General features: G+C 35.6%; 1 protein-coding gene across 1 annotated transcript; it reads right to left on the reverse strand.

Annotated features, from left to right (window-relative positions):
• Positions 1 to 11: 11 nt before the first annotated feature.
• Positions 12 to 27,735, reverse strand: PLEKHA3 (pleckstrin homology domain containing A3). The gene is made up of 8 exons (XM_036236731.1): positions 27,297 to 27,735; positions 23,510 to 23,626; positions 18,694 to 18,849; positions 16,418 to 16,554; positions 14,731 to 14,895; positions 11,815 to 11,858; positions 11,231 to 11,346; positions 12 to 8,593 (listed from the first exon to the last, which is right to left on the reverse strand). The coding sequence occupies exons 1-8, from the start codon at positions 27,334 to 27,336 to the stop codon at positions 8,466 to 8,468; spliced, it is 903 nt and encodes a 300-aa protein (XP_036092624.1). The 5' UTR covers positions 27,337 to 27,735; the 3' UTR covers positions 12 to 8,465.
• Positions 27,736 to 27,938: the final 203 nt, after the last annotated feature.

Consider the following 27,938-nt stretch of genomic DNA (forward strand, 5'->3'; position numbering starts at 1 on the left):
ACCATCCATAGTCACGATGCTAAATCACAGATATTTATTGCCACACACTTCTCTCTGGCCAACCAGTGCAAAACAAGAAAACAAACCAAAAAATTACTAAGAAACAAATAGAAGTTGTAATGACTTGTATTCTAAGGCCTCGGCCAAGATGGGGCATCATGGCAAGAGGCCCCAGACAGTCTTCTGGGTCTGCCAATTCTGAAGGCAAGCTGAAACACTTGGATAACCTAGCGACTCCTGGTAACCACAAATACCAGAGGACAAGGACAGAATATAGATATTTCCTATATAATTCAAGTATCGAGTCTGATTTTGGTGGTAATACTTAGAAGGTATTATTGTTTACTAATGTACCATATAAGTTGCCAAATGAAGGTTTTTAATCAAGTGGACATGTATACATTCCCTGACCGAAATCTGGGTGCTAAACCCATAAGCTCTAGGCCATACTTTCGGTTGCTGCCAAACAAACAAAAAAAAACACAACTCTTTTTTTGACCAAGTCATGATAACTTCTACAGAAAACTTGTCTTATCCTTTGTAGCTAAACTTGTAAAATCAATTTTAAAACTAAATATAGAGCTATTATCTCAAAACAAAATGATTCCAAGTTGCATTGTCCACAATCAAGAAACTATACACACAGACCAGCATGCACATATACTCACACACACGATTAAAGAAAAGTACTAGACCCTCTAGGATTGTCTCATTCCAACCATCTAGAAAAAGCAATCAATTTACATTTCTTTGCATAGAAAGATTAAAAAGAAAATAAGAGCTGGAATGCCTGTCAGGTCAGTAACGGCAGAAGTCAGAATCATTGTAACATGTGAAAAATTCTAGTAAATATATATAGACTCATCTCCTTCCTTACCAGCTGCATCATATAGATGTGCCACTGTTTAATCATCTTATTAACGTGCTACTCTGAACAAGTGAAATGTACACATACATAAAATAAAAGTCAATGCACAAGGAAAAGGTCTAGAAGGATACACACCAGAAAAGAGTGGTTATCCCAGGAAGTGAGTGTCAAGGTGAACTTTCACTTTATTCATATTGTCTAAATGATCATTTAATAGAGTATCCTCAGGTATTGCTTTTAAAAAATGAGGAAGGGTGGGAAATAACCCAGCTCTCCCAGAATTAAAGTTCAGAGTGTAGAGAGACAGATGATGGCACTGAGTGTGACTGCAGTTTTCCCAGAACGCCTCTTTTTCATTACACATAACTTTCTTTATTCCTAAACTGCTACATCTCATCCAAAATGATCACTTCCGCCTACTAATATCAAGAGAGGTTGAGAAAGAAAAGAATGTGTAAGTCTAGCTCGTAGTGGCTATGAATCCCTCGTGACACAATTCTCTCCTTTGTTGCTATCTGTGCTACCAAGTCTGGTATTGAGATTTAAGTGGATAAAACAGTCTTTGTGACAAACTTTCCAAAGAACAAAGAATATCAACAGCATCCTCCTCTCACTCTGACAGAATAAAAGTAAGGAGGAAATTCACTACAGAGGCATACATTTTATTCATCTTAAGATATTCTGAATATATTACCCCTCATTAATGTCAAAGGAATTGCTTAATGTGTTAATATCCTCGTACATTAGTTCATTTGATTTACCTAGTTCAATTAATCAGAACTTAATACGCCCTGCCACAAATGTTGGGTTTTGAGATTAAATTCTGGCTCAATTATTCAACAATTGATACTAGTCAAGAGCTAAAATACTAAACAGATCACTTAAACATTTAGTATTTTAGAATACAGTAATAAAACATTCATCATTCTAATCATTCACATATGCGTTAATCCTCGTTCTGTGCATTTTGGTTGCTCTTGTATTCTTATACTTTAGTATCTCTTTAATATCTTGTTATGAGGTTAAAATGAGGTGAAGCAACTGGCCCGTGGAAAGTGTTCCAAATGTTTTATTATCAAAGAGACCAACAAAAGTTGTTTTGAGGGAAAGCACATTGTGGGACAGAAAAGGCAAATTCCATCCTGTGAAAATATATAGTTTAGTCACCGCATTTAGAGAAGAGGCAGCATAAGGGGCTCCAAGATGTAGACATCAAAGCTCTGGAGATGAAACATCAAAGCAAACAGTGAGAGGACAGTAATATTCACATCTAGACAACAAAATGCCGGCATCATGCTAACAGCAGGTACTGTTTTACCTACCCTAACCATGTCTAACAGTTTCATCTGTACTGCCAAAGTTATCCTGATAATTTGCATGGAAGTTTATTCATACTAAGCAGTGGGCCATTCTTTTTATAGAAAAATTTCTCATCTCACCTGTATTGATATTTCTCATCTGTACTGGCATTTACAGCCATTTCTCACCACCATGGGACTCTAGTGAGGGAGAATGTACATCTCCGGAAAAATAAAAATCCCCTTTCTCAAAGTGTGCATCTCACTATCCATAAAAAGAGTAATGGGATCACCTCCTCCCGCTTCACCTCTAAGAATTAGAATTTTGTGTTATCATAACCTCCATCCAGATACGAAGATGATATTTAAAACAAGTGAAAAAATGCAGGCACTTTGCTTTATATAAATTCACATTTTCTGAAAAGTATACAGCCACCCACAAGAAGGTCATAGATGTAGTGATTAGAGTCCACTATATCTCTATTCTTCTTCTCTATATATCAAAGTATTGCATCTACTGGCAATAGGTAGGGCATAATAAACATCATCTCCACAATTTTATTCTCTATGCTTCATATTTAGATGATAAAAACACAATACCAATAAAGCTTAAAACCACATCAAAATTGTTATTATATACTTTTTAAAACTTTTAGACTATTACTGATTGTGTTTTTTAAGGCTTTACTGTATCTTAGATAAAATTTAACACCTGAAAATTGCACGTGAAGTCTAGTTAAATGTAGGGTCAATATTATCAGATACCAGATTTCCCTATGTATCTGCAATTCCTCCTATGGTGAAAACACCTTCATTCAAGTCTAAGTGGATTAATGAATTAAGAGTGATAGTGGTAATAATAATGGTAGCAACAATATTAATAATAGCTAATTTACTTGATGCATACTTAGAATCATACCAGGCACTATTCTAAGTGCTTTTCAGGTATGATTCTTCTAATCCTCATAGTAGTTCTATGAGGTAGGCAGTATAGTAAAAGCATATTAATTAAAAAGTTTTACAGAGTAGAATTATAGAATACTAAAGAAATTCTGTTTTCTGCACACTATTAGAATTTAAATCTAGACTCCCAGTTAAATATGATAGACTGGCCCATGCATTTATTTTCTAGAGCTCCCAAACTCCACCAAAAGGCATTAAGGGAATATAAATGGTATTAATCGACAAAGACAAAGAGAACAGATTACAAAGCCATGAGATTTCAACAGATTTATACAAATAAAAACCAGGAGGAAGTGTAATAACTAACCTAGCAAAGTAGAGGCAGTTAAAGCCTAAGTACCTAAATACAATTTACCAATCTCTTAACAAGTTCAGAATTGGAAAACTCCACATATTATAGAAAAAGGAAGTGAGATACAGGGCTGAAAATAGGACTAAAAGTCTGTAAAAGAGTAACTGGACGCCAGGTCCTCTCCCCACCCTCCACAGCAAACAGCCCACCCAGTACCAACTTCCATCCACAGAAGAAACTGAACCTGAGAGTCACAAACCACAGAGGAAGACTGGGATGGGTGGGGCAGGGCACCAGAGGGGGATTAAGTAAAAGCTGCCATACAAACTGTGGTATCCTCAGCCCTCTTCTTCTACCTAGCTGCCAGAACCCAAGAGTCCTTTCTAGAGAAACTGAATACTTCCAAAGGATAGACCTCCACAGGAAATTAGGGGATGCCACAAAACGCCAACTCTCTGCTTGATGGCCTTTCAGAAAACTGATAAACATGGCCTATACACAAAGACCTATGAAATTAATTTTTTGGTCCCTAATCCTTAATATGAATAAATGACCTAATTTTCTATGAAAGCCTTCAGAATAGAAGACATAGTCTACAACAAATAAACAGAATATGAAAACATGAAAATAAGAGAAACAATGCAAGGAACAGGAAATGCATAAGAAAAAAACTGGTAAGCATCCTCAGGGATAACGAGAAGACATTGAGGCTGTAAAATAAGAATTGAGGACTATGAAAAAAGAACAGAGAAAAGAGATATCTTAGAAATTAAAATATATAGCTAAAAAAAATTCAAAGGAAGAGCCAGAGGATAACAAAAAGAACAAATACAACTTAAGGAGCAACTAGAAAGATTTTTTAAATTAGAGGATCAATCTATGAGGTCCAACATTCAAATAGTAACAATTCAAGAAAGAAAGAATGAAGAAAATGGAGGAGAGAAAATTATCAAAAAGATAAAACAAAAAATTCCCCAGAATTGAAGTGGACAAGCCTACAAAATGACAGACTCCACCAAGTCAAGTACCCATCAACATGAATGAATGAAAACCTACACATCATCATGAAGTGTCGGGGGTGAAAAGTGTCGGGGGTGAAAAGAAGCTAATAAAAGCTTCCAGAGTGTTAAAACAGGCCCCATGTAAAAAAAAAAAAAAAAAAAAAAAAAAAAAAAAAACCAGTATCAGAATTTTCACAGGAATAATGAATGCTATAAGACAATGGAGCATGGCATTTAAAATTGTAAGGAAAAATTATTTTCAACACAGACTCCAAATTACCAATTGATCAAGAGTAAAGTCTCAAAATCTTTACTTCTCATGCACCTTTTCCTAGGAATTTTCGTGGTGGATACACTTTGGCAAAAAAGGGCACTAAATAAAGAAAAAGGAAGTCACTAAGATCCAATCAACAGGAGACACAACAGAGACTAAAAAAGAAAGGGGTCCCAAAATGACCACCAAGCTGTGCACAGGCCTAGAGAGTAATAGTCCAAACGATAAAAGATCCTTTAAACTGTGGAAGAAATGTCCCCAAAGGGCAAAAAGTAAGAAAGTGAAATGGACAGATTATCTGACATTTTTTGAGCATTTAAGCTTTTGGGTAAACATTGTGATAAACACATAAAAAAAGAATCAAATTTTAAAACCAAGCAATTATTCATTTTGAGAAAAATAAGATTCCAGTACAAAGGAAATGACAGTCCATGAACCATTGGGTTCATGAGTGAACTACTTTCATTATCTACTGATTTAACAAAAAGTTGTGATTAACCTATATTGAGAGGGATAGGGAGAAAGGAATATAAATCCTCCCTGCCATAAGAATTCAAGAATCGTTTCTAAAATTGATAAATCAAGAAAAATAATATAATTATTTTCAAATAGAAAGATAAATATTACAACCAACCACTAAGAGCTGAAGGTGATTGTCTCTGGGGTGCTAAGCTGGGGTAAAGAAAAGGTACTCCTTTTTATTATAAGCCTTCTAGTTCTATTTGATTTTTTTTAACTACATGCATGAATTACTTTAGTAAAAATAAAGCTAAATTTAAAATAATTTAAACTTACAAATTCGGTATGAATTCAAAGAAAGGAAGATTGGGAAACTGGAAAGACATAAAAAAAGAGTCTAAGTACCAGCTACAATTTACTTACCCACTGGGGCTATTAAAAGAGCGACCTCCTCAATGGAACTACTGTAGCCTAACCAGGCTTTTTTTGAGGCTAGGGCACTCCCTCTGCACCAAGTGGCAATAGCCCGGCTCAAAAGACAGACCCAGAGGCACTTCATTTAATGAAAGTAAAGAATTGGTAGAATCCAAATTAATGGTATTATAATGTATACAGGATTAGTATAAACAGTAGTATAATACTGACATATTACAAGGATACGTTTCCTGAGATCTTGTGATGATTCCAAACACTAAATGTAATAAGCAAAATAATTCAGGGTCAAAGCTTTCATGGCAACTGTGAAAATGTAGATACTTTATCTCTTGTCTTGGAATTAAAGTTGAATCAACAGCATCCATTTCTGGACTTGTCCTGATTGCAGATAACACAATAATTCAATATAATATAAAAAAGTTTGAATTTGGTCCATTTCAAAAAGAATTCTCATCAAAGTTACTTTAATCACAAAGGTCTGCGATTCCCACACAATAGAAATCAGGTACTTGAGAAGAAAAGCACGCACTGCTTTTGCTTAGACAATCACTGATATACCTTCCAAGAGTCTCCAAATTTCTCAATAATCCCATGGCTTAGACAAAGCGAAACAGGAACAACCAATAATTATACATTATAAAAAATCCTGACAGGCTAAAATTCTTACATAATTGTTCTTATTTGGTTCACCTTTTTCTTAAAATTCAGAAAAGTCAAGCACACTTGAAAATATACAAGGCTCCTCAAAACACAAGTCTCCCTGAAGCTTTATAGGTTGCTTCGTGCTACCCATTCACTGATCAAGACCTAGATGTGATTCAAGATACATTTATATCCCCTTAAAAAAAATGACTTCGCAAATACATTGGTTCTAAAGGAAGAAAAGCGGCTTTAAGTCACAATAAAAGCCATACTTAGGAATATAACAAACCTGTTCAAAGCACCTGTTTCAAGGGGAGAAAATGATATGAACCAGAAATGATATTTTATTTTTAAAAAATATTTATAAAAAACTGGTTAGGAACTCAGCTTTTTGGATAAAGCAATCTAATGGATTTATTTTCTATGAGTTCAAAATCTTGTTACAGTGTTTTCATTATAAGCCTATTAGTTAAAAAAAAACAACAACAAACCCTACCAGAAAAACTCCCTATCAGTAGCACCTTGACCTCCATGGTCATCATTATGCAAATTCTTACTACTAAAAAAAAAAAAAGAAAAAGAAAGCTAAAAATGATTACTTACTCAACATGAAAACTTACATTATCAAACGTTTTTTTCTCAAATTAGACATATGAAGTACAACAGATGAGAAAAAAAGATTCCACTTGATATAGTCTAATGACCTATAAGCTACTTAAAATCAAATACTTTCAGTAGCATACGGTTTATCTAAATGTATATTAATGATTACAGATTGTATATGTCCATTTTAAACTTACGGGAGAAAGCCTATAATTACAGATTTATTTTAGTAAATACAAATATTGACTCAAAAAAAATTCCCACATAAACTTAAAAGAGAAATTTAAAGTGAAATAAGCCACACTATTCTAAGCTCATAGGCAATAAAACTAAAAATATGCCTCATTTGTATGTTCATTATGAGGTCTGACTATACAAATAAAACAAAGCAATAAAGAATACTATTAGCACTTAATAAAGACAGAATATCAATAAATGTAAAAAATACAATGTATTATATGAAAAATTTGAATGCAAAAACCACATATTTATTAAACACATGATTAACTTAAAAACACCAAACCAGTTTGTTTTAAAGTGCTCCTCATCCAAGACCTTGGACAAAACTGTCACTCCAAAGTGAATTTTAAAAAACAGTTTACAAGGCAAACACTGACAATAGGTATGGACAGGCACTACCAAAAAAAGGTATTTGTTCTTTAATTAAATAATGCCACTCTCGAGTGATGTAAAGCAGTCACCTTGACAGAATTCCTTTCTTGTATAAATATTCATAAATAAAAGATGTCTCCAGATAGTCTAAAGAGCTGCAAACATTAATACCTTACAACAGCAGCTTAATGTCTATTTTAGGAAAAAAAGCACTAAAATCCTCTTCCATTGAAAGTCATTTATTTCTCTTGTGGACGTGAGCAAGGTCACTACAGCATTAACCTCTTTTTTTTCTAGAACAGTGTAAATAATGTATACAAATCTTGAATTTGGTAGGTAATTTTTCTAATGCAACAGAATAATAAATAAATAGAAATTAAATACTTTAACCCAACATTTTGGTATTGACAAATCAGTAATGTCAACTTCACATGTGAAGGACAGCATAGTCTGGTTTATAAAGAAATCCTCGATGTCATGGTATTTGGGCTAAAAATATTCAGAATACTAAATGTTTCCTTTTTGCTTAAAGGAATACAGTACGATCACCATCAAGCTGCTATCGTAACTCATTTTCAGCTAGGGTAAAGTGACCATTTGGTCCATGGCACAAGCTACATATATTACACTTCTGTCAAACTGAAACCTTATATTTATAAGATTTCATGTTTATAAGCTACGATACACACTGACGAAGCTGTCAGTCCCTCACAGTTTTTTAGAAAAATATCTACATTTGACCTTATGGATGTCAAAATGTTACACCATCATTTGTTTAAAAAGAAAAAAGATGCACATTCATACTGTGAAGTTATTAGGAAAATACTCTTGCAAATAAACTATATAAAGATAAAATACACTTCAAAGGTATGTGGGTTGTTTTTTTGTTTGTTTTACAATATTCTGTAAAGTGCAGAGAAATCTTTTTCCTAAGGGAAAAACTACTCCCTATAACATAGTTTAATTACAGCAGCTTTTGCATAGCAATACTTAGAGGAAGTTGGACACTTCCGTTTCCTCAAGAAGAGAAGGATGGAAGAGGATCTTCCAATTCAGATTTTTTTTTGGCCATAAGTCTGCTTTCTTCAGGAATGGTTGCTGATGCCAAATCTCCATTAAGTATATTTCTTGAACAGTGAACAGGTCCTATTAAAAAATTGATTAAAAGGTTAAGCATCCTATTATTATTAACTCCAATCCTCTGTGAAAGAACATTTTAAGATTCCTATTCAGGGAGGTGAAATTCCTTTAGCTTCCTGCTCATTTTTTGATTGTTTGTTTAAGAGAGAAAAATCTAACTTTTCTACTATTAGCAGTCATAAGGAGAAACTTCAGAATTTATAAGATAAATTACGAAACTACCTAAAGTAGAAATATTTATTTTGTTCATTAACAGAATCATGGTTGACACATAATGAGCAGTCAATAAATAAATATCTGCTGAATGGAACTTAAGTCTTTCTTAATTACCTATTGCTTTCTCAACCTGATTGTTTTAATGTTGTTAGAATACTTTCTTTCTAGGCAAAGAAATCAAGAACCAAAAAAGGTTACATGCCTAACGCAAGATCACACAATTGGTAACAGGACCAGGACCAACTCAGGTCTTGCTTTTTTTATTATCAGACTTTCTGAACAAAGCTGAGACGGTACCTCACACTGAAACATCCCGTATTTCCATCTGGAATGCAACAAAACTATCATGGCAGCTGCAACTGAACACAGCTAATCGCAATGGCATGGTTCTGTTCCAAAGCAGATAGTTGCACTTTTCTAAGTACAAACCATTTGAATTTAACATGACCACCTATTACTTTTATTTATATGTATATATTTTAATCTAGTTAATAAAAACTAGGAGCACCTGCATCTCTCAAGGAAAAGAATATTTTGGGATAAAGACTTTCAACTAAGACTTTCAATTGTAAAACATATACTTTCTAAGAAAAAACTAATTCGGTCTCTGCTTTGTCAACTAACTGAGACACTAAACTTTAGGATAAACAAAAGGTAATCTAAGGATAAAACTTCTGACCTAGCCTATAGTTAGTTACCAATTTTAAAAGTTCTAGAGAATTAAGATATATGAATGTATATAAGTATATATGCATGTATGTGTGTGGGTGTGTACATGCACGTATGTGTAACTAGTTTTGTTAAACCCTTAACAGCTTAATTGGGGAATACTAAATAGAATAAGTATTTACACTTAGAACATATGTGAAAACTGTCTTCAAAAATTTAGGACCACAGTGCCTAAAACAGAAGAGAGTTAATGAAAATGGCTAGCTTTAAAAAAAAATTAAGTATCATAAAGGAAAATGTTAAAGAAAAAAGTAAGTGGCATCTAGAGAAAAGTATAAAGCAGCATACAGAACTCTTTCCTGAGCTGTGGATTAAAAGGGTCATATATAAAGAACTGAAAGAACAAGGTAAATCAGAATGTATATACTACCTGCCTCAGGTAACATTTTTCCCCCATACCTAACAACTCCTTAACCCTTCTTCTTTTCCTATCTCTTCCAAGTTGTACTAAATTAGCCCAGGAAAGTTTGTTTCTCCCTTCCCCTTCTCACCCTCACACTTTTCCTCTCTTCATGTCTTTAACCACTGTCTCAACTTAAATTCAAAATGGTAATAAGCACAGAGTAGTCCTCTATGAATAAAGATTATTAGTTTTGTAAAAAACAAACAAACAAAAAATGCATAAGAAATATCATCATTTAAAGATCTGAAAATGGCCAGCAGTCCCTTTTAGAATCTCCACCATCTTCATGAACTCTACATTCTAATCCAATATCACTGTTGCATCCCATTTTAGCCCTATGATGAATTACTGGGCTCTTCTAGACAATCTAAAGAATCTAACCACTATTTGTCATGTCATTTCCATAAGGGAAATAAAATGGGTTGTTCACATAACTGACTTACAAATAAGCTGTTGGAACATAGTATGTTCCTTAATTGGAAACTGTACGTAATTTCTATCCTACATATTTCATTATTACAATAATGAAATAACAGTAAAGATTCTGAAAAGCAAAAGTCTATTAATGGAATTGTAATAATGAGATCATATTGGGTTCACTGAAAATCATGGTCACTAATATCTAACTAGATATTCTGACACACTTCCAAAGTTTTCTCTGAAGAGAAAAATAATTAAAATTTACCATAAATCACAAAATCTTTCCTAAAGTACTCAATCACATTCTGCTGACTCTTTAAATGGCAAGGGAGAAAAAGGTACAAAAATAAATGCAACCGTAATTCACTTCCACCATAAGAAAGAATTACTTTCCTTGGCCATTTCATATTATTTAAGAATGCTGTTTTTTTTCCTTTGAACCTAGAACTTGCCTTTATTTTTTCTTATTTTTTATTTTTTCTTAGAACTTGCCCTAACTCCTACCTACAATTTAGTCTTCTAAAATATTTTTTAAATGCAAATGTAGTGAGAGTAGAAAATTACTAAATGATTATCAAAATGTAGTGGGAGTAAAAGATTTGGTGTTTGATATATAGAGATAGATTGATTGATATAGATACGATATGGTATTTACAGAGATATTTAGCACTCTCTAGTTAATAACAAAGGTGTCTGTAAGAGGATATACAAATTTCTGCTGATTATATACTGTTTGCTTAGCTCGGAATTAAGGAATTAATCCAAGGGCCAAGTACAGTGTTCACCTGTCAGCATCCTTCATTTTAACAATTACAGAGCCCCATAGCAGTTTTGCTTAATAGGCCAAAGAAAGAGACAGACCCCATCTAACTTACTATCAGGGTCTTCCAGAGGAATATCACTATAAGAGTCTGTATCTGAGTAGGTTCTTCGGCGTCGCTGGGAGAATCGGTGAAGTGTAGACACTGGTTCTCTTACAGAGTGGCTACTCCTGCAAATTAAATTAAATCATTAAATTTTAAGGTCTTCAACAATTGAAATACCCTTACCTTATCTGGAGTGTTAAATGACATCTCTTTAAATCCAGAGGAACTATTTTTATGCCTGAAATTCTATTTCAGTAATATTCTACTTGTTCAGAGGTCAGGCCTAATGGAGCCCTGATACATCACAAACAGATCTCTATTAACCATCCTCTGATATAATTTCAAACATCTAAAAAAGGTACAATAGCTGTCAAGGTGATTACCTTGCTGGTTAATTTATTCATTAATTCTTTAATTTACTCACTATCTTCTGGGGCTAGGCCCTACACTAAAAGATAGAAATGCAGAGCAAATCAGAACCAGACTCTGCCCATATTGAGTTTACATTTCATGGCACTATGTTAAAGGCCCCCAAAATTCCCTACATAGGTATAATTTTGAGAGAATTTGATTTTAAAAAAAGGTTCTTTTACCTCTCTGAACTGTAAGAACCAGGGTGGCTGACAGAACGCTTCATCTAGAAATTTAAAAAGAAAATGAGCATAATCCATTAGTCAAGCAGAATAATGAAGCTCTAATATCTTTATTCAGAGAAAAAGATGGCTGGCCAAAAAATTTATTTCTTATGGACTCAAGAAACATTATTAGCATAATATCAAGCTTTCTACCTAATAACTATTAATTGTAATCTTTCTCAACACATGCTAAAAAATACACTGTATTCTTTTCTCAACATCAAAAACTAAATTTTGTATTTTATATCATGTTTGTATGTGTATAAAAATATAAAAAACAGTATACTTACATAGTCCCCCCGAAATTACAATATTTGTGCTAAAAAGGTATACCCAGCAAGCAAAAAAAATTCTAATTAATGTGTCTCTCTTCCTTGCTCTCTTTTTTAAAAAAGCAGTAATAGAGTCTGGTGGCAAAGCTTCTCTTTATCATTCATTATTCAGGTAGCTGTTACACAGATGTTCTAAAGTATGGTCTTCATGGAAGATGGCATGAATAATTCAAGTCTGTAAAGAACTCAGAAGAATTCTACACCTCAAATAGATTTCTAAAACATACATTTAAAATATAAATAAGTAAAATTTAACTAAGAAGAGTATTAATAAATATGGCAAATGCTAAGCATAATTTAGAACCACCAAAAAAGAAAAAGAAATAGAAAGAGCCAGTCAAGTAAAACAGATCATTTCAATATTTAACAAGGTAGCAGAAAAACAAAGTTTATGCTAAAGGATAAGGATGGTTGCTTTTACATACAGGGCTGAAGAGTCTTACAAGTTTAAGTCTAATATTTGTATTACGTGCATGCTTTCTACATTTGTAACATGAACTGCCAGTTGCTCTGAGAAATCCCAGATGAAATGATCACAGTTATGATCCATCCAGTTTGTAGTCCAGGGACATCTAATATGATTGACATTAAGATGCAAATGGACACCAACACCTCCTTTAACAGAAATCACTTCCTTTAGGATTACTCACCCACTGACATCCATCTGTACCACAGTGATAACTCAATCTGTGGATCAGAGTTCAAAATTGTCTGAACTTCCACGGTGATTTGAAATATAATTGAATGCAAGTTAATTTTAAGAGGGATACAAGGAAAATGACTACATAAAATGGTTATAATGATGAGGTTAATTTTGGAATTCTCAAATGTTTCAGCTTTATTTTTCATTTACCCATGTGATTTTTTAAAAACACAGGATTTTCCTATGAACACTGTCTGATCTTACTTTCCATGTTACATGTCTCCAGAACTCATTACCATAAGCCGCAATTATTGCTTTATGTATGAAGGAAAATGGCATAGTGAAAAAAAATAAACAGCCTCTAGCCAATATTTCTTACATTGACTTAGTAGATTTCCAATGATAAAAAGTTTTGGTTTAAAAGAGACAATTATTACAGCTTTTCTTATACATAAAATATATATATGACCTCTTCAGACTATAGAACACTTGTAACAGAAGGCATTTTCCTCAGAAGTTCAATCCAAAATCAAGGAAGATTTGAGGCATTTTTATCGTGTTCGACCCTATAAAGTACACCAAAAAAAAAAAAACAAAAAAAAAAACAAAAAGTATACTCCTTATATATCAATCTCAAAAACATAGCACTATATAACCACCCCAAAAGATCATTTTTTCCAGCTATGTTATTCAACATTGCACAGTATGTCTATAATTGTTCTAAAAACCAACGTTGTCCAACCGAGTTCTACTGAACACCACGGTCCTGTAAGATGTTACTCAAAAATAAACAAAAATGGTTTAATTGTGAAATAAATTTCAGAAACACGGCACACCGCCTCTGCTTCTCAGAGGTTCATAATACACTTTGGCATAAAAGAGGTATGACAGAGATGACAGGATTTGTTTAAGTTAACATAGCACTTCCCAAACTAATCTAGCCATAAAGCTTATGTTCATGGTACACCTATCTCAGAAGACACTATTAGTCCATCATACATTAATTAAAAAACAGGTAATAATCTTTAGTAAACCTTTACTAACTCTCTTATAACTAAATTTGCTGGGGAGGGTAAGAGAACCTAGGAATAAGTTGTACCCTTTCTTCCAACAAACAAGTTTTTGGTAATTGTTAGAATAGTAGCCAGGTGGCATTTTTCTTTCTATAATAGAGATACTGAAAATAGTTTGATGAAAAAAATGTGAAGTCTCTTCAAACCATCCCTTGGCTCAGAGTTCCCCAGAGAATGCTAGAGCAAGTTTATTAGCTTGAAAGGGACAAAAAACCCACTGCCCCTTGCACACAGTGCTTGTTCAGTGATCACAAAATAAGAAATTAACATTAAATACCTAACATTAAACAGGTCAGGTCCTTTGTTGTGACTCTGATATGGAAGATACTTGATTTTATAGATGAAGAAAAGGAGGTCCAGAGAGATTAAGAAACCAGCCTACTTGGAGGGTTCAAATGCACATGCAGACTACAAAATAGTGTTTCCCCTATAACATGTTGTTTCAAACCCCTTACAACTCCTGTAAAGATTTGATCAATTTTATCCTAATGTAGGTAAAATATCACTCCTCTGTGATGATTTTACCAAGCAGAACAGTTCTCCCCAGCCTTCTTTGTGTCATAGCACCCACAGAGGATTATAACATTTTCCTGGAACACCGGGGTAAATGGCACAGTCCGCCAAAGGGAGGGGATCGGGACCTTGACACCTGCTGAGCCCACCAGATGAGAGGCTCCAATACTAAATATGAGTGCAGTTAAAAAAAAAAAAAAAAAAATTCGACCTGTTGACTATTTCCCTTCCACTGCCAGATTCTGCCCTTAGAAATAAAAACGAAAACAAAACCACATGCAATATTACTAGAAGAACAATACGAAGTTCCAACCATTTGAACAGGAGAAGGTGACACAGGAGAAACTAAGGGATCCGGATGGGACAGCTGAAACATCTCCGGTTTAAACTTGGCATTCGCTATCTTCACACATTCCTCAAGCGTTGTGATGAACGTATTACATGTGGCACTAAGTAGAGAAGAGGCTTCATTCATGTTCTGAAAAATTATATACAAAGAATTGAACAGACTCATCCATACCTTATGGGGAATCATGCATTAACTTATAATCAAGTAATGAAAATTTGTCCCCAATGGACACCTGACTGGATTATGCTCAGACCTATTTAAAATGCACTACCTTAAAAATTAAAGTAATGAATGAGTAAGAATTGTCTCTCAGGAAAACAATGTATGAAATTAGATTCCAATAAAAAAATAAGTTTTGCATTTAAACCAAACATCATACTGAAAAATTGTGTACAAAGTTTATCTCAGACAAACCTAACCTAAGCAGTAATTTCTTATTAAAATTCTGAAGGTGATCATAGCAGTGGAATACCCATAGTTACTTAGTAGCAGGCATAATTCATGTCTACCCTAGCCCTAGTCTCCCATTTCTTCCTTGGTAGAATAGAAACTCCTTATTCTTTTTTTTTTTTCTTTCATAGCAAAGCACCCAGATCTTGGGAAATGAATACAGACTGGTGTAAGCCAGTCATGGCTATTCCATGACCCTTTATCACATACTCATTTTTCCTAGTTTCCATTGACCCAGACAAAAAAATAGATGATGATAAGTCTACTGGGGAGTTTCTAGGATTTTTGTTCCCTGATAAAAGCCAAGGACAGCAAGCTGAGAAGGTCTATCTCCACCCTGGCTACCCCACTGCCTCCTGCCTCTGTATGGCCTTGGCAGTCACCCTGAAGCCTTGGGCATGAGGAGAAAAAAAACCAACACAGCAAGAATGGCAGAGTGGACAGATGGAACAAGCCCAGGTCCCTGATACTTGTCCTTGAGCTGCTGGAGCAAATGGGAGGCCACCTACCTCCAGAGAACATGTGGTTACACAGTATGTAGCCTTAGGGTTCAAATTACTACAACCAAATGTAAGCTACCTCACACAAGATTTCTTCCCAACAGAAGGCCACAGGAGAGGTAGGAGGATTTCTTGTCACTTCTCCCAAGTTAGCCAAAAGGGGACTGGGAACCATTCTGGTCTTTCAGCCAGAGAGCAGCAAGCAAGGCTTACTAGTCCTACTTTATCAGAGAGCTAATTCATAGCCAGATCCTATAAATCTGAGTTTTGATTCCTACTTCCCTGTTCTGAGATTTTTTTTTTTTAAGTTATTTCATAAAGCTACGTTATCATTTCTCATTAAATAAGGAATGACCTTATTACAAAAGAAAGGAGAATAGCAGTTGTCCAATGAATTCAACAGTCATCCTGAAGAACAAATCCTGGAATGCTTCTCCCCCATTCCAACAGCCTAATTATCAATTGGCTGCAAAGATAGGCCGTGAGTCCCTGGAGAAATGTGCTGCTTCCTGCTTTACTATGCCTGTACAGGCATAATCTAGAAGATATTAGAGATTTCCAGACAGCCTACAGTAGGAGAGCTCAGAACAGCTGAAAATAACTCATTATAAAAACGCTTCTCTGTTATCTTATGGGAAGAACTTCATCCACCAGTGTACTGCAAAGTATAACCAGACATTAAAGGATCATCTTTGCTATACCTCTATGCTGGGAGATGAATGATTCTCATCATGGTGAACAAATTCTTGGATCGTATGAACTTGTTGCATTAGAAGGTCACAGTAGAGGCGAAGTTCAGACATTTTGGTTTTTAGAGATTCGCTGGTTTCACTTATTTCTGAAAAGAACATATATAAACATTCAATTAGATCATTTTCATATTTTGGGGAGCAAAACAACCAAGTGGAGTAATTTAAAAAGTGGACAATAGATAATAAATACCTATAGCTTAAGAGGTGTAAGACCTTGGAAATAGGATACAAAGGCCCTGAGGAAACAGTTTCTCTTCACACAAATGGAAAAAAAATGGCAGTCATATGTTTGACATGGAGATCATTAGGTAGATTAATTTCCAGAGACAGGGTGATAACCACTGAATATCTTTACAGGATATTTCCATTCCATTATTCATCTTTCATTTGAAGAGTGCTTATATTTCCTCTTTTGTAAATTGGCTTTTCTTCTCTATAACACATTTATCCAGTTCTGATATTTGGATTTTCTCTTAATAATATATAAATTGCCAAGTTCTTAACCACCAAATTTAGCAGTCTTTCATCTGTCCTTTATACTATAGATTCATTTTAAGATCTGTCAGCTTTCTTTCAGTTTTCTTTACTGTACATTTTGGCACACATAATTTTTAAATTTAAATGTAGTTAAAACTATTGTATATAAATATTTATTTCCTTCTGTTCTTTTCATAGCTTCATTTTCACATTAAATTATTTTCAAAATTTTTAAATTAAGAGCTTACTTTCTTTTCTTTACTATCTTCAGTTGTACTAAATATCCAGCCATAATCTCAGCCACTCGCCAATACCTTCTAAACTAGAAGTGTAAGCAGCGAAGGAAGAAAAAAATGCATGTAGTAGATACTGGTGATTCTCCATCTCTCCTGACCAGTGGCACTCTTTGTGGACCAGAGCAGCTTTACCTGACTATTTAACCTACTCAAAATTAATTAATAGACACAAATTTAGGTCCATTTCTTCTTTATAACTGAAGTAAAATATATCACCATTTTACTTTTTTGAAGTATATAGTTCAATGGTATTAAATGCATCCATGTTATCGTACAACTATTAGTACTATCCATTGCCAGAATCTTTCCTCTTCCTCAGCTGAAACTCTGTACACATTAAACACTAATCGCCCATTCTCTCCTCTCCTAGCCCCTGGAAATCACCATTCTACTTTTTTATTCTACGAATTTGACTACTCTTGGTACCAATATTAAGTGGAATCATACAATATTTGTCCTTTTGTGACTGGCTAATTTCATAATATCTTCACACATACTGACTTAGCATAATACCTTCAAGATTCATCCATATTCTAGCATGTGTCAGAATTTCCTTCCTCTTTAAGGCTGAATAACATTCCATTTTATATATACCATACTATGTTTATCCATTCATCTGTCAATGGACATTTGGGTTGTTTCTACCTTTTGGCTATTGTGAATTTCTATTCCTTCTTATCCTACCCTTAGCCATACTCTTTATCTATGATGTTCTTTCATGTATTTGAAAATTGTTATAAATTCAATCCTTAGCCTTCATTTTTCAATACCCATATTTAGTTGCTTTCACTAACCAAGATAAATTCTATTGTTTTTAATTGTAAAATTAATACAAGGTCTGAAAAATTTGTGGAAATCAAAAAATATATAAAAAAGAAAAACCAAACAACTGCAATCTTACTACTAAGATATGTTATTTCACATTATATCTGCATATAACTGAATTAATACCATAAATTATTTGCTTTGCTTTTGATTGTTATTTAGTCCTTTTGAATTGCCAATATATGTGCACGGTAAAACCAAAAGGCACAATGAAAGGTTATACAGTGAAAAGTGAGTCTCCTTCCCACAAATTCCCTATCCAAAGGCAACAACGTGACTAATTCTTATATATGTTTCCAATGAATGAATCTATAATTTTGAATCCCAGTTTTTCAATTGTTTAAACATGGGGAATTTTCTCACATCATTAAAATTCCTTAGAAACATTTTACTGTCTACAATGACATATCAGCCTATGGAAGCACCATATAGTTTATTGAACCATTCCCCGAAATTCAAACTTTTGCATTCTTTACAATTTTTTTTTTTTACTATGATAAACATCTACATACATAAATTCTACATTTCTGATTATTTCTTTGGGATAGATAAGTACCAGTGAACATGACAATTTACATTTATGTTTAAGAAAAACATTCCCACAACAAGGGAAAAATTTGTAGTTACCTTTTTCTTTTTTAGTCCTAGTATCAGTCAAACAGGCTTTGGAGCTCCCCAGAGCAACCAGCCACCTCTGTCTTTCTGCGGCATTCACCGCCTTCATGTAGAAATGCTGCTCTCCTGGAATGATTAATTCCATTCTTGTGTTGTCTGCTGAATGGACTATGATGATAAACAAAGGGGAAACACAGTTATGGACTTAAATAAGCTGGAGAGAATCAAATCATCACTCTTTCACAGTATTAGATGTTTAAGATACCTAAAACAACAAAAACTATGGTTCAAGTTCCAGGCAGTGCTGCTCCCTAAGGGGGCTACCTAGTGGCACCCTCCAAACCATCACTCTCAGATCTACCCAAGCTGGCGGTGGTGCCAAAGTGGTGATACTGACAAGTGAGAACTAAGATCTCCCTACTTTGGGGATAACTGTACCACCTTAAATACACATACATTATTACACTTGTCACATGGCTTTTACTGATTTCTTCAAAAGCAGAGTCTGTGTTTTGGTATCCCTCAAGCCTAGGATAGTGGCTGGCATAAAGATGAAGTGCAATAAATGGGTAACTATGGCCACCTTTCATTAGAACAATCATTCTCAACTAATGGGCATATCATAATCACCTGAAAAGCTTGAGTATTTTGGAGACACACCCCTCATTCCCTCCAGTCTCCTCTTCCTCTCCTACACAGCATGCCCTGCCTTTTACTCTGACAAAAGAGAGCTAATCAAGCATGATGCTGAGCCAATCCTAAATCTTTGTTGTAAGAATAAATTCGTGTTACACTGTTATTAATCGACAGATATTTACTCAATCAGAGCAGTGATGGTAGAAGGGAAGATAAAGCAGGAGAAAAAAATGAGTCTTTGCTCTAACAGAGGTGACAATTTGACCAAGGAAACAAATTTACACCTGAAAATAATCAAAATATCTAAATGTTGAACTCTTTGGTCCAGAGACTTCATGTATTATTATAATGAAAGAAAGGTAAGAAGAAACGGAAAATAAAAATGGCTTCAAAATAGGAATTTGACTAAAGCACTATCTGGTTGAAACTGAAACAGAAAACTGCACAAGAAAAGTTCTAGATGAACTTACGTCAGGAGACAAACCTAAGCAGAGCCTTATTTTGTAAAACAAAGTAAGAAGATTCATGAATGGAGAAATGATCAATGATGGGTGCAAAAGATTTCTAAGCTAAGATAAAACTACTAAAATCCTAAAGCTCCAAGAATAACCTTTTTTGCTACTTGCGCCAACAGCTACCTTAAAAGAAAACAATGCTCTAATTTCCATGATGTTTCTACAAGATAAAACTAAAATAAGATGACTCATTTTTAAACATACTACAATTTATATATCAGCCAAGGGTTGTCCCCTCCAAAGTAGTCACCTAAGACGACAACAAACTTAAGAACAATGCTTCCAAAACATCAAGTTCCTAGGAAAAATGAACAAGACCTCTATATGTAAAACTTCGAAATATTACTAAGATAAATTAAAGACCTAATTAAATATAGGAAAATACCACACCAATGGATCAGAAAACTTAATCCTCCCAAAACTGAAGTATAGATTCAATGCAATTCCAATCAAAATTCTAGCAAATATCTGTGGAAATTAACGAGCTGATTTTAAAATGTATAAGGAAATGCAAAGGGCCAAAATAATGCTAAAAAAGAACAAAGTTAGAAAACTTAAACTATCCAATACTAAGTATAAAGCTAAAGAAATTAAGACAGTATAATATTGGCACAGGATAGAAAGAACAGGCCCTTGGAATAAAATAGTCCAGAAAAAGAGCCACACATACATGGTCACTCCTTTTGCGACAAAGATGTCCCGACAGTTGAGTGGGTGAAAGGTGGGTCTTTTCATAAGTGGTGCTTAGTCAAGTGGACAGCCAAATGGGGAAAAAAATGAATCTTGACCCCTACCTGAGACCATAGAGGAAAATAAATTTTAAGCCAATCACAGACCTAAATATAAAAAGTAAAATAGTAAAATTTCAAGAAGGTAACAGAATATTTCTTAAGAGGGACATAAAAAGTTCTAATTAAAAATTTCATGAACTGGATTTTACTGAAATTAAGAACTTATGTTCAGCAAAAAATACCATAACAGAATGAAAATGCAAACTACAGAATGGGAGAATACCTTTACAATACAAAAAAAATCATTCAGACTATATAAAGAACTCTTACAAATCAACGTGAAAGATAGCCCAATTTAGAAATTGGGCCAGAGAACTTAAAAGGGACTTCAAAAGAGGATGTTCGAATGGCTAATTAATATCTGAAAAATTACCCCACATCATTAGTTATTAAAGAAATGCAAGTTAAAACCGCCATGAGATACCATTATACACTAGAATATTCAAAATCTTAGCTGATACAAAATTTTGGCAAGGATGCAAAGCAACTGGAACTCTCATACTCTGCTAATTGAAAAATAAATTGGTACAACCACTTTGGTAAACAGTTTGGCATTATCTGTGACAATAATTCTCTCCTAATCAAAATTTCAGTCAGGCTCCTCTGAGCCCTCTGCTTAACTAGGTCCAAACTTGGACTTCCATCTGTCTTATAGAGTCCTATATTAGCAAGAATCCTGCCAAGTCAGGTTAGCCAGAATCCCTCACACTCACTATCTGACCATCCTGGATATCTGAACAAATTCCTCTTCCCTACCATCCCCCCAGGTAGTGTCTGATCACCTTGGCCTGCCCTTAACAAGAATCCTGTTAGGTTGGTTTGACCAGAACAGAATCCTCTTTTATCCCTGAAGTTTCTTTTAGTTAGTAATTTCCATCCATATATACCACCCTCCTGCTCCTTGGCTGTAAATTCCCACTTTCGCTTGTATTCACAGTTGAGCCCAACCTCTCTCCCCTACTCCCCATTGCAGTAGTCCCTAAATCTACCACAGTAAACTTGTACAAAGTCTGTCTTACTGTTTAAACAAGTGTCGAAAATAATTTTTTCTCTACTATCTATCAAAGTTGATTGAGCAATTCCACTCTAGTTCTAGATATTTACTGAACAAAAATTCACATATTTGTTCAACAAAAGAAACAGTCTCAAAATGGGAAAAAAAAAAACAACACAAATACCCATGAATACTAGAATGAATAGCCAAACTGTGGGATAGTCACGCAATAGAAAGACTACACATTAATAAAAATGACTGAAATACTATTACACAGAACAATATGGATAAATTTCATAAATATAATGTTAAGTGAAAGAAACTAGACACAAAATACTGATTTATTCCATTTATAAAATGTTCAAGAGCAGACAATACTTATCCATAGTGATAAAAGGTAGATTAATGATTTCCTTTTAAAGGGATTAGTGGCTGAGGGAACATGATAATATCCCAGCATCTAGGATGCTGATAATTCTAATTCTTGATCTGGGCGGTGGTTATCTAAGTGTGTTCACTTTGTACATATTCTTCAAACTAATATTTAAGATCCGTGCCCTTTTCTGTGAGTATGTTATTCTTTAATAAAATGACTACTTTAAACAAAAACAAAAATACTGCTATGGCTTAAACATTTGGAATTGCCTCAGAATTCTGTCACTAACAATCTTTTATAATCTGCAAAGTTGGCAAATCTTTGAACTTTGAATGTAGTTTGATGTCTGATTCTCATCGGTTCTCATTTGAAATCAAATCTGGATAATAAGATAAAATCATCACTTTTTTAAAAAATTAAAATTCATGCTTTTCTTGTATGATTTATAAAAATAGAACAACAAAATTAACCCTGTATATTTCAGGGAACATGCAAGTAACAATATACCAGGCTAAAGTATTTCCGTATCTTATATAGCCATGACTCCCTATAGGAGTTTAACATTCACTCCTCTAGGGCTTTAGTTTTTCCTTCAATTCTCCTTGAAGAATTCAATACTTTTCATGATCATTTTGCCTGATCTCTCTTACCTACCTACCTACCTCCACCTCACACACCTCAAACCACACACACTAATGAATCAATGGTCCATGAAACCTTCCTTCATGAAAATTACAGCATGACTTATTGCTTTATTTCTCCCCATTGGAAAGAGCACAGTATGGAAAGGCGGGAGAGGATAACTGTACAGTATAGAAATCTGACAAACACTGCCTCAGCCAGGTGGTCAAGGTAATATCAAGAGCAGATAGTCATGTTGATGGCATATACTCTTAATATGTAATGACAATGGCACTTTACCTTTGTGATCTTCCTCCTGAAAACTTATAACCCCAGTCTAATCATAGGAGAAACATCAAATTCCAATAGAAGGGCTTCCTACAATATTCCTGACCAGTACTCCTCAAAATTCTCAAGATCATCCAAAAAGAAAAAAAAGAAAAACATCTCTATCACCTACAAGAGCTTATCTCTGATTCAGTAAAGAACCAGAGTTTATGACTCTGACCTCCTCCTACTTTATCAAAAACTTAGAGTATCTTGAGTTCAGCTTCCAATCTTTACCATATTTTTCTACAAGAAAACACTTGTAGACTCAGTATGAACACTTAAGTGGTATCCACAAAAAATTGTTTTCCAAGTCCAAGTTGATAGACTAGCACTAGTACTCTGAAATTCAATTCAAAGTATATTTACAGAAAGAGAAATATCAAAAACCGTGCTTCACAATGCTAAGCGACACTCCTGAAAAGAAACGATGTATTAGAAGATCTCTACTTGGTTAGAAATGCTTTTTTCTTTTTCTTTCTTTTTTTTTTTTTTTTTTTTGGAGTACGCTAAAGAACGCTTTTACTTACCCAACTTCAAATTCCTCTAATTCCATGTATTCACTTACCTTTAATTTCACAAACTGCCATCTTTATACTTCCTTTGCTCCCTTTGCAAACATCATCTTGTGAATCATAATAGGACAAGATTCCATTATCTAAAACAAACCATCGAGGCTGCCAACCTACAAAGATCATAAACAACAAAAGATTAATAAGAAATTACTTTCATCACATGGAAAATTATGACTTTGAAATTTACCATCCATGTTATTTCTTGGATCTAAAATAATATTCTGATAATAAATTTTTTAATTGCCAAGCCTTGCCCAAAATGTTCTTGCATCAATCTCCATTTTGTTGGCAGAGATTTCTGGGGAATTCTCTAGATCGGTATAAATATGGGGAATAATGTCTTGATTCTGGCTCACAATATTCCCATTAATAACCCTTAAGACCAGTCCTCAGAAACAGCCCCACACAGGGTGCAACATAACTGCCCTCTTTTCCTAAAAGAGAACAAAGTCGGGTTATGATGTAATGGAAAAAGCAGAACATTCTAGCCCTGGCTCTAGTACCATTCTTTACTTGAATAACCTGGAACAAATACTTTCATTTTAATAAATATAAAAAATGCCTAGTCTCCAAAATGAGCGGATTGAATGAGATGACTTCTCAGGTGCCACCTGGCCCTCTAATTCTGCAATGTGACCTTCCCCTCTCTAATAAAATGTTTCCTAAGCAAACTTCCTTAGTGCTGAATGAAGTCCAGTCTCTTACACAGAAGCTGCAAATCTTGTGGTGAGATCATGGATTTTCTACCACCCCTCTCTCCTTGCTCTGCTGCTGCACAGCTCAGGCAGAAATGCTTCAAACTGCAATCATTCATTTAATTAGCATTTATTCAGTGACTAGAGCATACAACTATCACAGACTTGGCTCTAAGGCTAAGCTGGGGATGAGGAAGATGGCTTTCCTCAGAGCTCAACTCCCACTCTTGCAAGCTAAACTCAGTGTTCTCTGAAATCTTATTGAGCATGCTAATTTACAACAGTTCACTGATTCACAACACAGTGACCATGCAGGCAGTGTGACTGCCCCTATTCTCTCTGTGACGATTAAATCACAATTCAGCTTGGTCATTCTTTATATAGCCTGATACATTATTATCAATTCCATTTTTCTAGGGCCAAATAGTACCAAAACAGGGACTGACAGGGGATTCATTCTTACATCCTGATACAGAACCAGGTTTTACCTATCCAAAAGACTTCACTTGTAATACTTTTGAATTGACAATGCTAAATTATCATAAAAAGGTTAAATTTCACAGGAGGGAATGCATAATACAGTTCATAGAGACAGATGTCCAAAAACAAGTTTCAGACACTTAGAAAACTCTTTTCATGAAATACTATATTCTCTAACAAAGCTTAGCAAATTAAAAGAAGTTATTTTGGTACACAAATTTTATCTTATTTACCACTGCATTCCCAGCACCTTGATTGGTGCATGGCACATAACAAGCGCTAAAAAAAAAAAAAAAAAAAAAAAAAAATGTATTTCTCAAGTGACTGATTGAACAAATGATTAAATATCAGAATATTTCATAAGCTACCCCTGAGACTACAGATATGCAGCATATCCATCAAAGTATACTGTATTAAGCATACAAAGAAATAATGAAAACATTATTTTTCCAAACACTAATTCACAATGACAAACAAATAATAAGGAGAGCGTGTGAAAATACACTCCTCTACCCCAGGTCCAGTTTGATTTTGTAAGCCTACATTATTGTGATTCAGTATCTCTTTAAAATAAATATTGAGCAAAATGATTAATTTAGAATTTATAGCAACTTGACCACAGTTAATCTAATCAAGACTGTTAATTATCTCTGCATACCTTTTTGAAGAAATACTTACTAAAACAGTCTCTAATTGATTCACACATTTATAAAACAGAAAGCTATATCAGATTCACAGGTACTTCCTTTTAAATTCTTTTTTTTAAAGCACATAATTTTTATTTAAACTACTAAATGTTATTAAGATCCTTATTCTCTACAAAGGATTCTCAAAGAACACTGTCATCATACTGCAAGGTTCCTTAAAGATCACCTGGTATGAGCATCTGCTCATCTTTCTGACCTAAGATGAACTAAAGTTAATAATCGGCATGCTGAACCAAATTTAAATTTTAAAAACAATTCTTCCAAAGAAAAGATTTCATCAAGCTTCTACATTGCATATTAGCAGTTAACTTAACTGCTCTGCAAATACTAAAACTTTAAGCACATTTGGTTAAAAACTCAACCAGCTGGTATTCAGTGTCACATAAGATGAGAAAGGCAGCCACCAAGACCACATTTCCATCCAGGAATAAATTATGACTCATCTCAGTAATCTTCCATTGCTCTGAGCTATGCATAAGTAGTTCCTCCAAAAGACCTCCCAGACATTGTGAGATGATGATTTGCATCTCAAAGCATAGAAACTGTCTCAAAGTTAATATAATATCTCTCCAAACAGTATAACTGTTCTCATAATTGCCCAAATGAAAATGCTTAATAAAAAACTGCCTCATTTTCTAAATGTTTCCTGTTAAAACATATCATTTATAGAAACAAACTAATATTTAAATGAGAACAAAATAAAACATCTGTGTATCATAAATGTTAAAGCATTTGTTGCTATAAATCTGGCTTTAGCATTGTAATTAATAATAATAATAAAGAAAAAATGGAAGCAACTGTAGGTCAGTATTTATGCTGCAAAGTGTTCATGTGCAGATTTTATGCAAGGTCAGTTGTGTACGCAAGTTGAACGTTTCACACAATTACTAAGGGGCGCAGTACTTTTGGCAGAGTGAATAAGTGGGCAAGTCAAGATTTGCCTATATACTGGACCAAAAAACCTGTTTGCTATTTAATCTTATTTTAAACCCATTCCCTTTACTCTAATTTGGTGAGATCATAGAATTCTGGATTGGAAGGTACCTCCAGGATAAACTAGTTCATCACCCTGGTTTTATCGGATTGAGATCTTGAGAGAGAAATGACTTGTCCTTAGTGTTGGCTGATGGCAGAGATGGGACTAGAACTCAGATTTAAGGCTCTTAAAGGAAGCCAGGCTGTGGGTGTCAAGGAAAAAGGCCCTTCCCTGCTGGTCTCATTTCTAAAAACCACCCAGCTCTCTGGAGTTCCTTCCAACCCACTTCATGGGTGAAACTGAGTTGTCTGCCCCACTTATGTGTATTGCACTTTCTTCAACTGTTTTTCACGCACTTACCTGAATTCCCAAACAAGGCTACCTCATGACAACTAACCCCTAAAAGACCATTACCTTGGGACAACTGCAACGATAGAACTGTTCAACCGCATTGCTAAGGAAATTGAAAGAAACAGAGATTTCCTAAAATTAAATTTTGCTTTTTAAATGGTCCATCCAGTCTTCTACTCCGACAATTCTATTATTAATGAAATGTTGAATTAAGTGTGAATAAGGACAGAGAGTACAACGACACATGTAGAGTGACTGGGAATTGTTCCAGAAGCTACAGGAGAAATAGAGTATTATTACGCAGGCAAAGAAGTGGTCAGGTGCACTTCCCACCCTCAGTAAGGTGCGCAGTCCCCAACTGTCCCCTTCCCAAGCCAGATGGGCCCTAACAAGGGACGGAGAAAGGGATTAAGCCTGGGAACCAAACACAGCCGATTCGCTGTGAGGGTCACCGCAGGCCACGCAGAGGGAGGTGGAACCCCTAACCTGCCTTCTCCGCAGCCTCCCCGCCTAAGCCCGCCCAAGCCCTCTCCCCGCTGCCCTCCGCCCCGGGGCCCCCTAAGGCTCATACCTGTGAGATAGTTGGTCCACTTGTACAGAACCCCCTCCATGCTTCAGAGCCCGGCGCCGTGCATCCTCCTGGCCCGGCGCTGGCCGCGATGATGGGGTAAGCGCGGAGCCTGGGCAGCCCCTCCCGGCCCGCCGGGCCCCTCCCCGGGCGCCCCCCGCCCGCACCCAGCCGCCCGCGCCCCGCGCGCGTCGCTAGTACGTGGCGGCCCTCAGAGGCCGGGACGGCGGCCGCCGCGTGCAGCTCGGGGGCCGCCCGGCGCGGGCTCGGGCATCCCGGGGCGAGCCGCGGCAGCCGCAGCACAGTCGTGATCGCCGCCGGCCTCCCGCTCGCGCTTCCGCAGCCCGGCAGCTCCCTCCCGCGCCGCGGCGCTCCCACCTCCTCGCTTGCCTTCCTTCCCCCCGGGCTCCCCGTTTGTTTTCATTGACCTCGACGTCGCTTTCACTTCCTGGATGAAAGGGGCCGGCTCGTCCCGGGAAACCCCTCCCCGGCGGCGCGGCTGGAGGAGCGGGCGCGGCCTCGGGCCCCGCCGCGGGGCTGCGCGAGCCGGGCGGGCCGGCCTGGCGCACCCTCGGCCATCTGGCCTGGCGCCGGACTCCTCCCACCCTCCCTTAGGCCCTCGGCTAGCGGCCCCGGGGCTCCGCA

The sequence above is a fragment of the Rousettus aegyptiacus genome, unplaced genomic scaffold (genome assembly GCF_014176215.1).
Source record: "Rousettus aegyptiacus isolate mRouAeg1 unplaced genomic scaffold, mRouAeg1.p scaffold_m13_p_2, whole genome shotgun sequence".
Lineage (NCBI taxonomy): Eukaryota > Metazoa > Chordata > Mammalia > Chiroptera > Pteropodidae > Rousettus > Rousettus aegyptiacus.

Bases quoted from the DNA above. Each gene is read 5' to 3' on its own strand.
- PLEKHA3 (XM_036236731.1), bottom strand. From the start codon at position 27,336: ATGGAGGGGGTTCTGTACAAGTGGACCAACTATCTCACAG. The intron at 11,859-14,730 runs GTTGGAACTTCG...TTAAATTTCTAG, and splicing joins CACCTTCTCCTGTTCAAATG to ATGAAGCGTTCTGTCAGCCA. The intron at 8,594-11,230 runs GTAAGTTAGATG...ATTTTTTAATAG, and splicing joins TCCTCTGGAAGACCCTGATA to GACCTGTTCACTGTTCAAGA.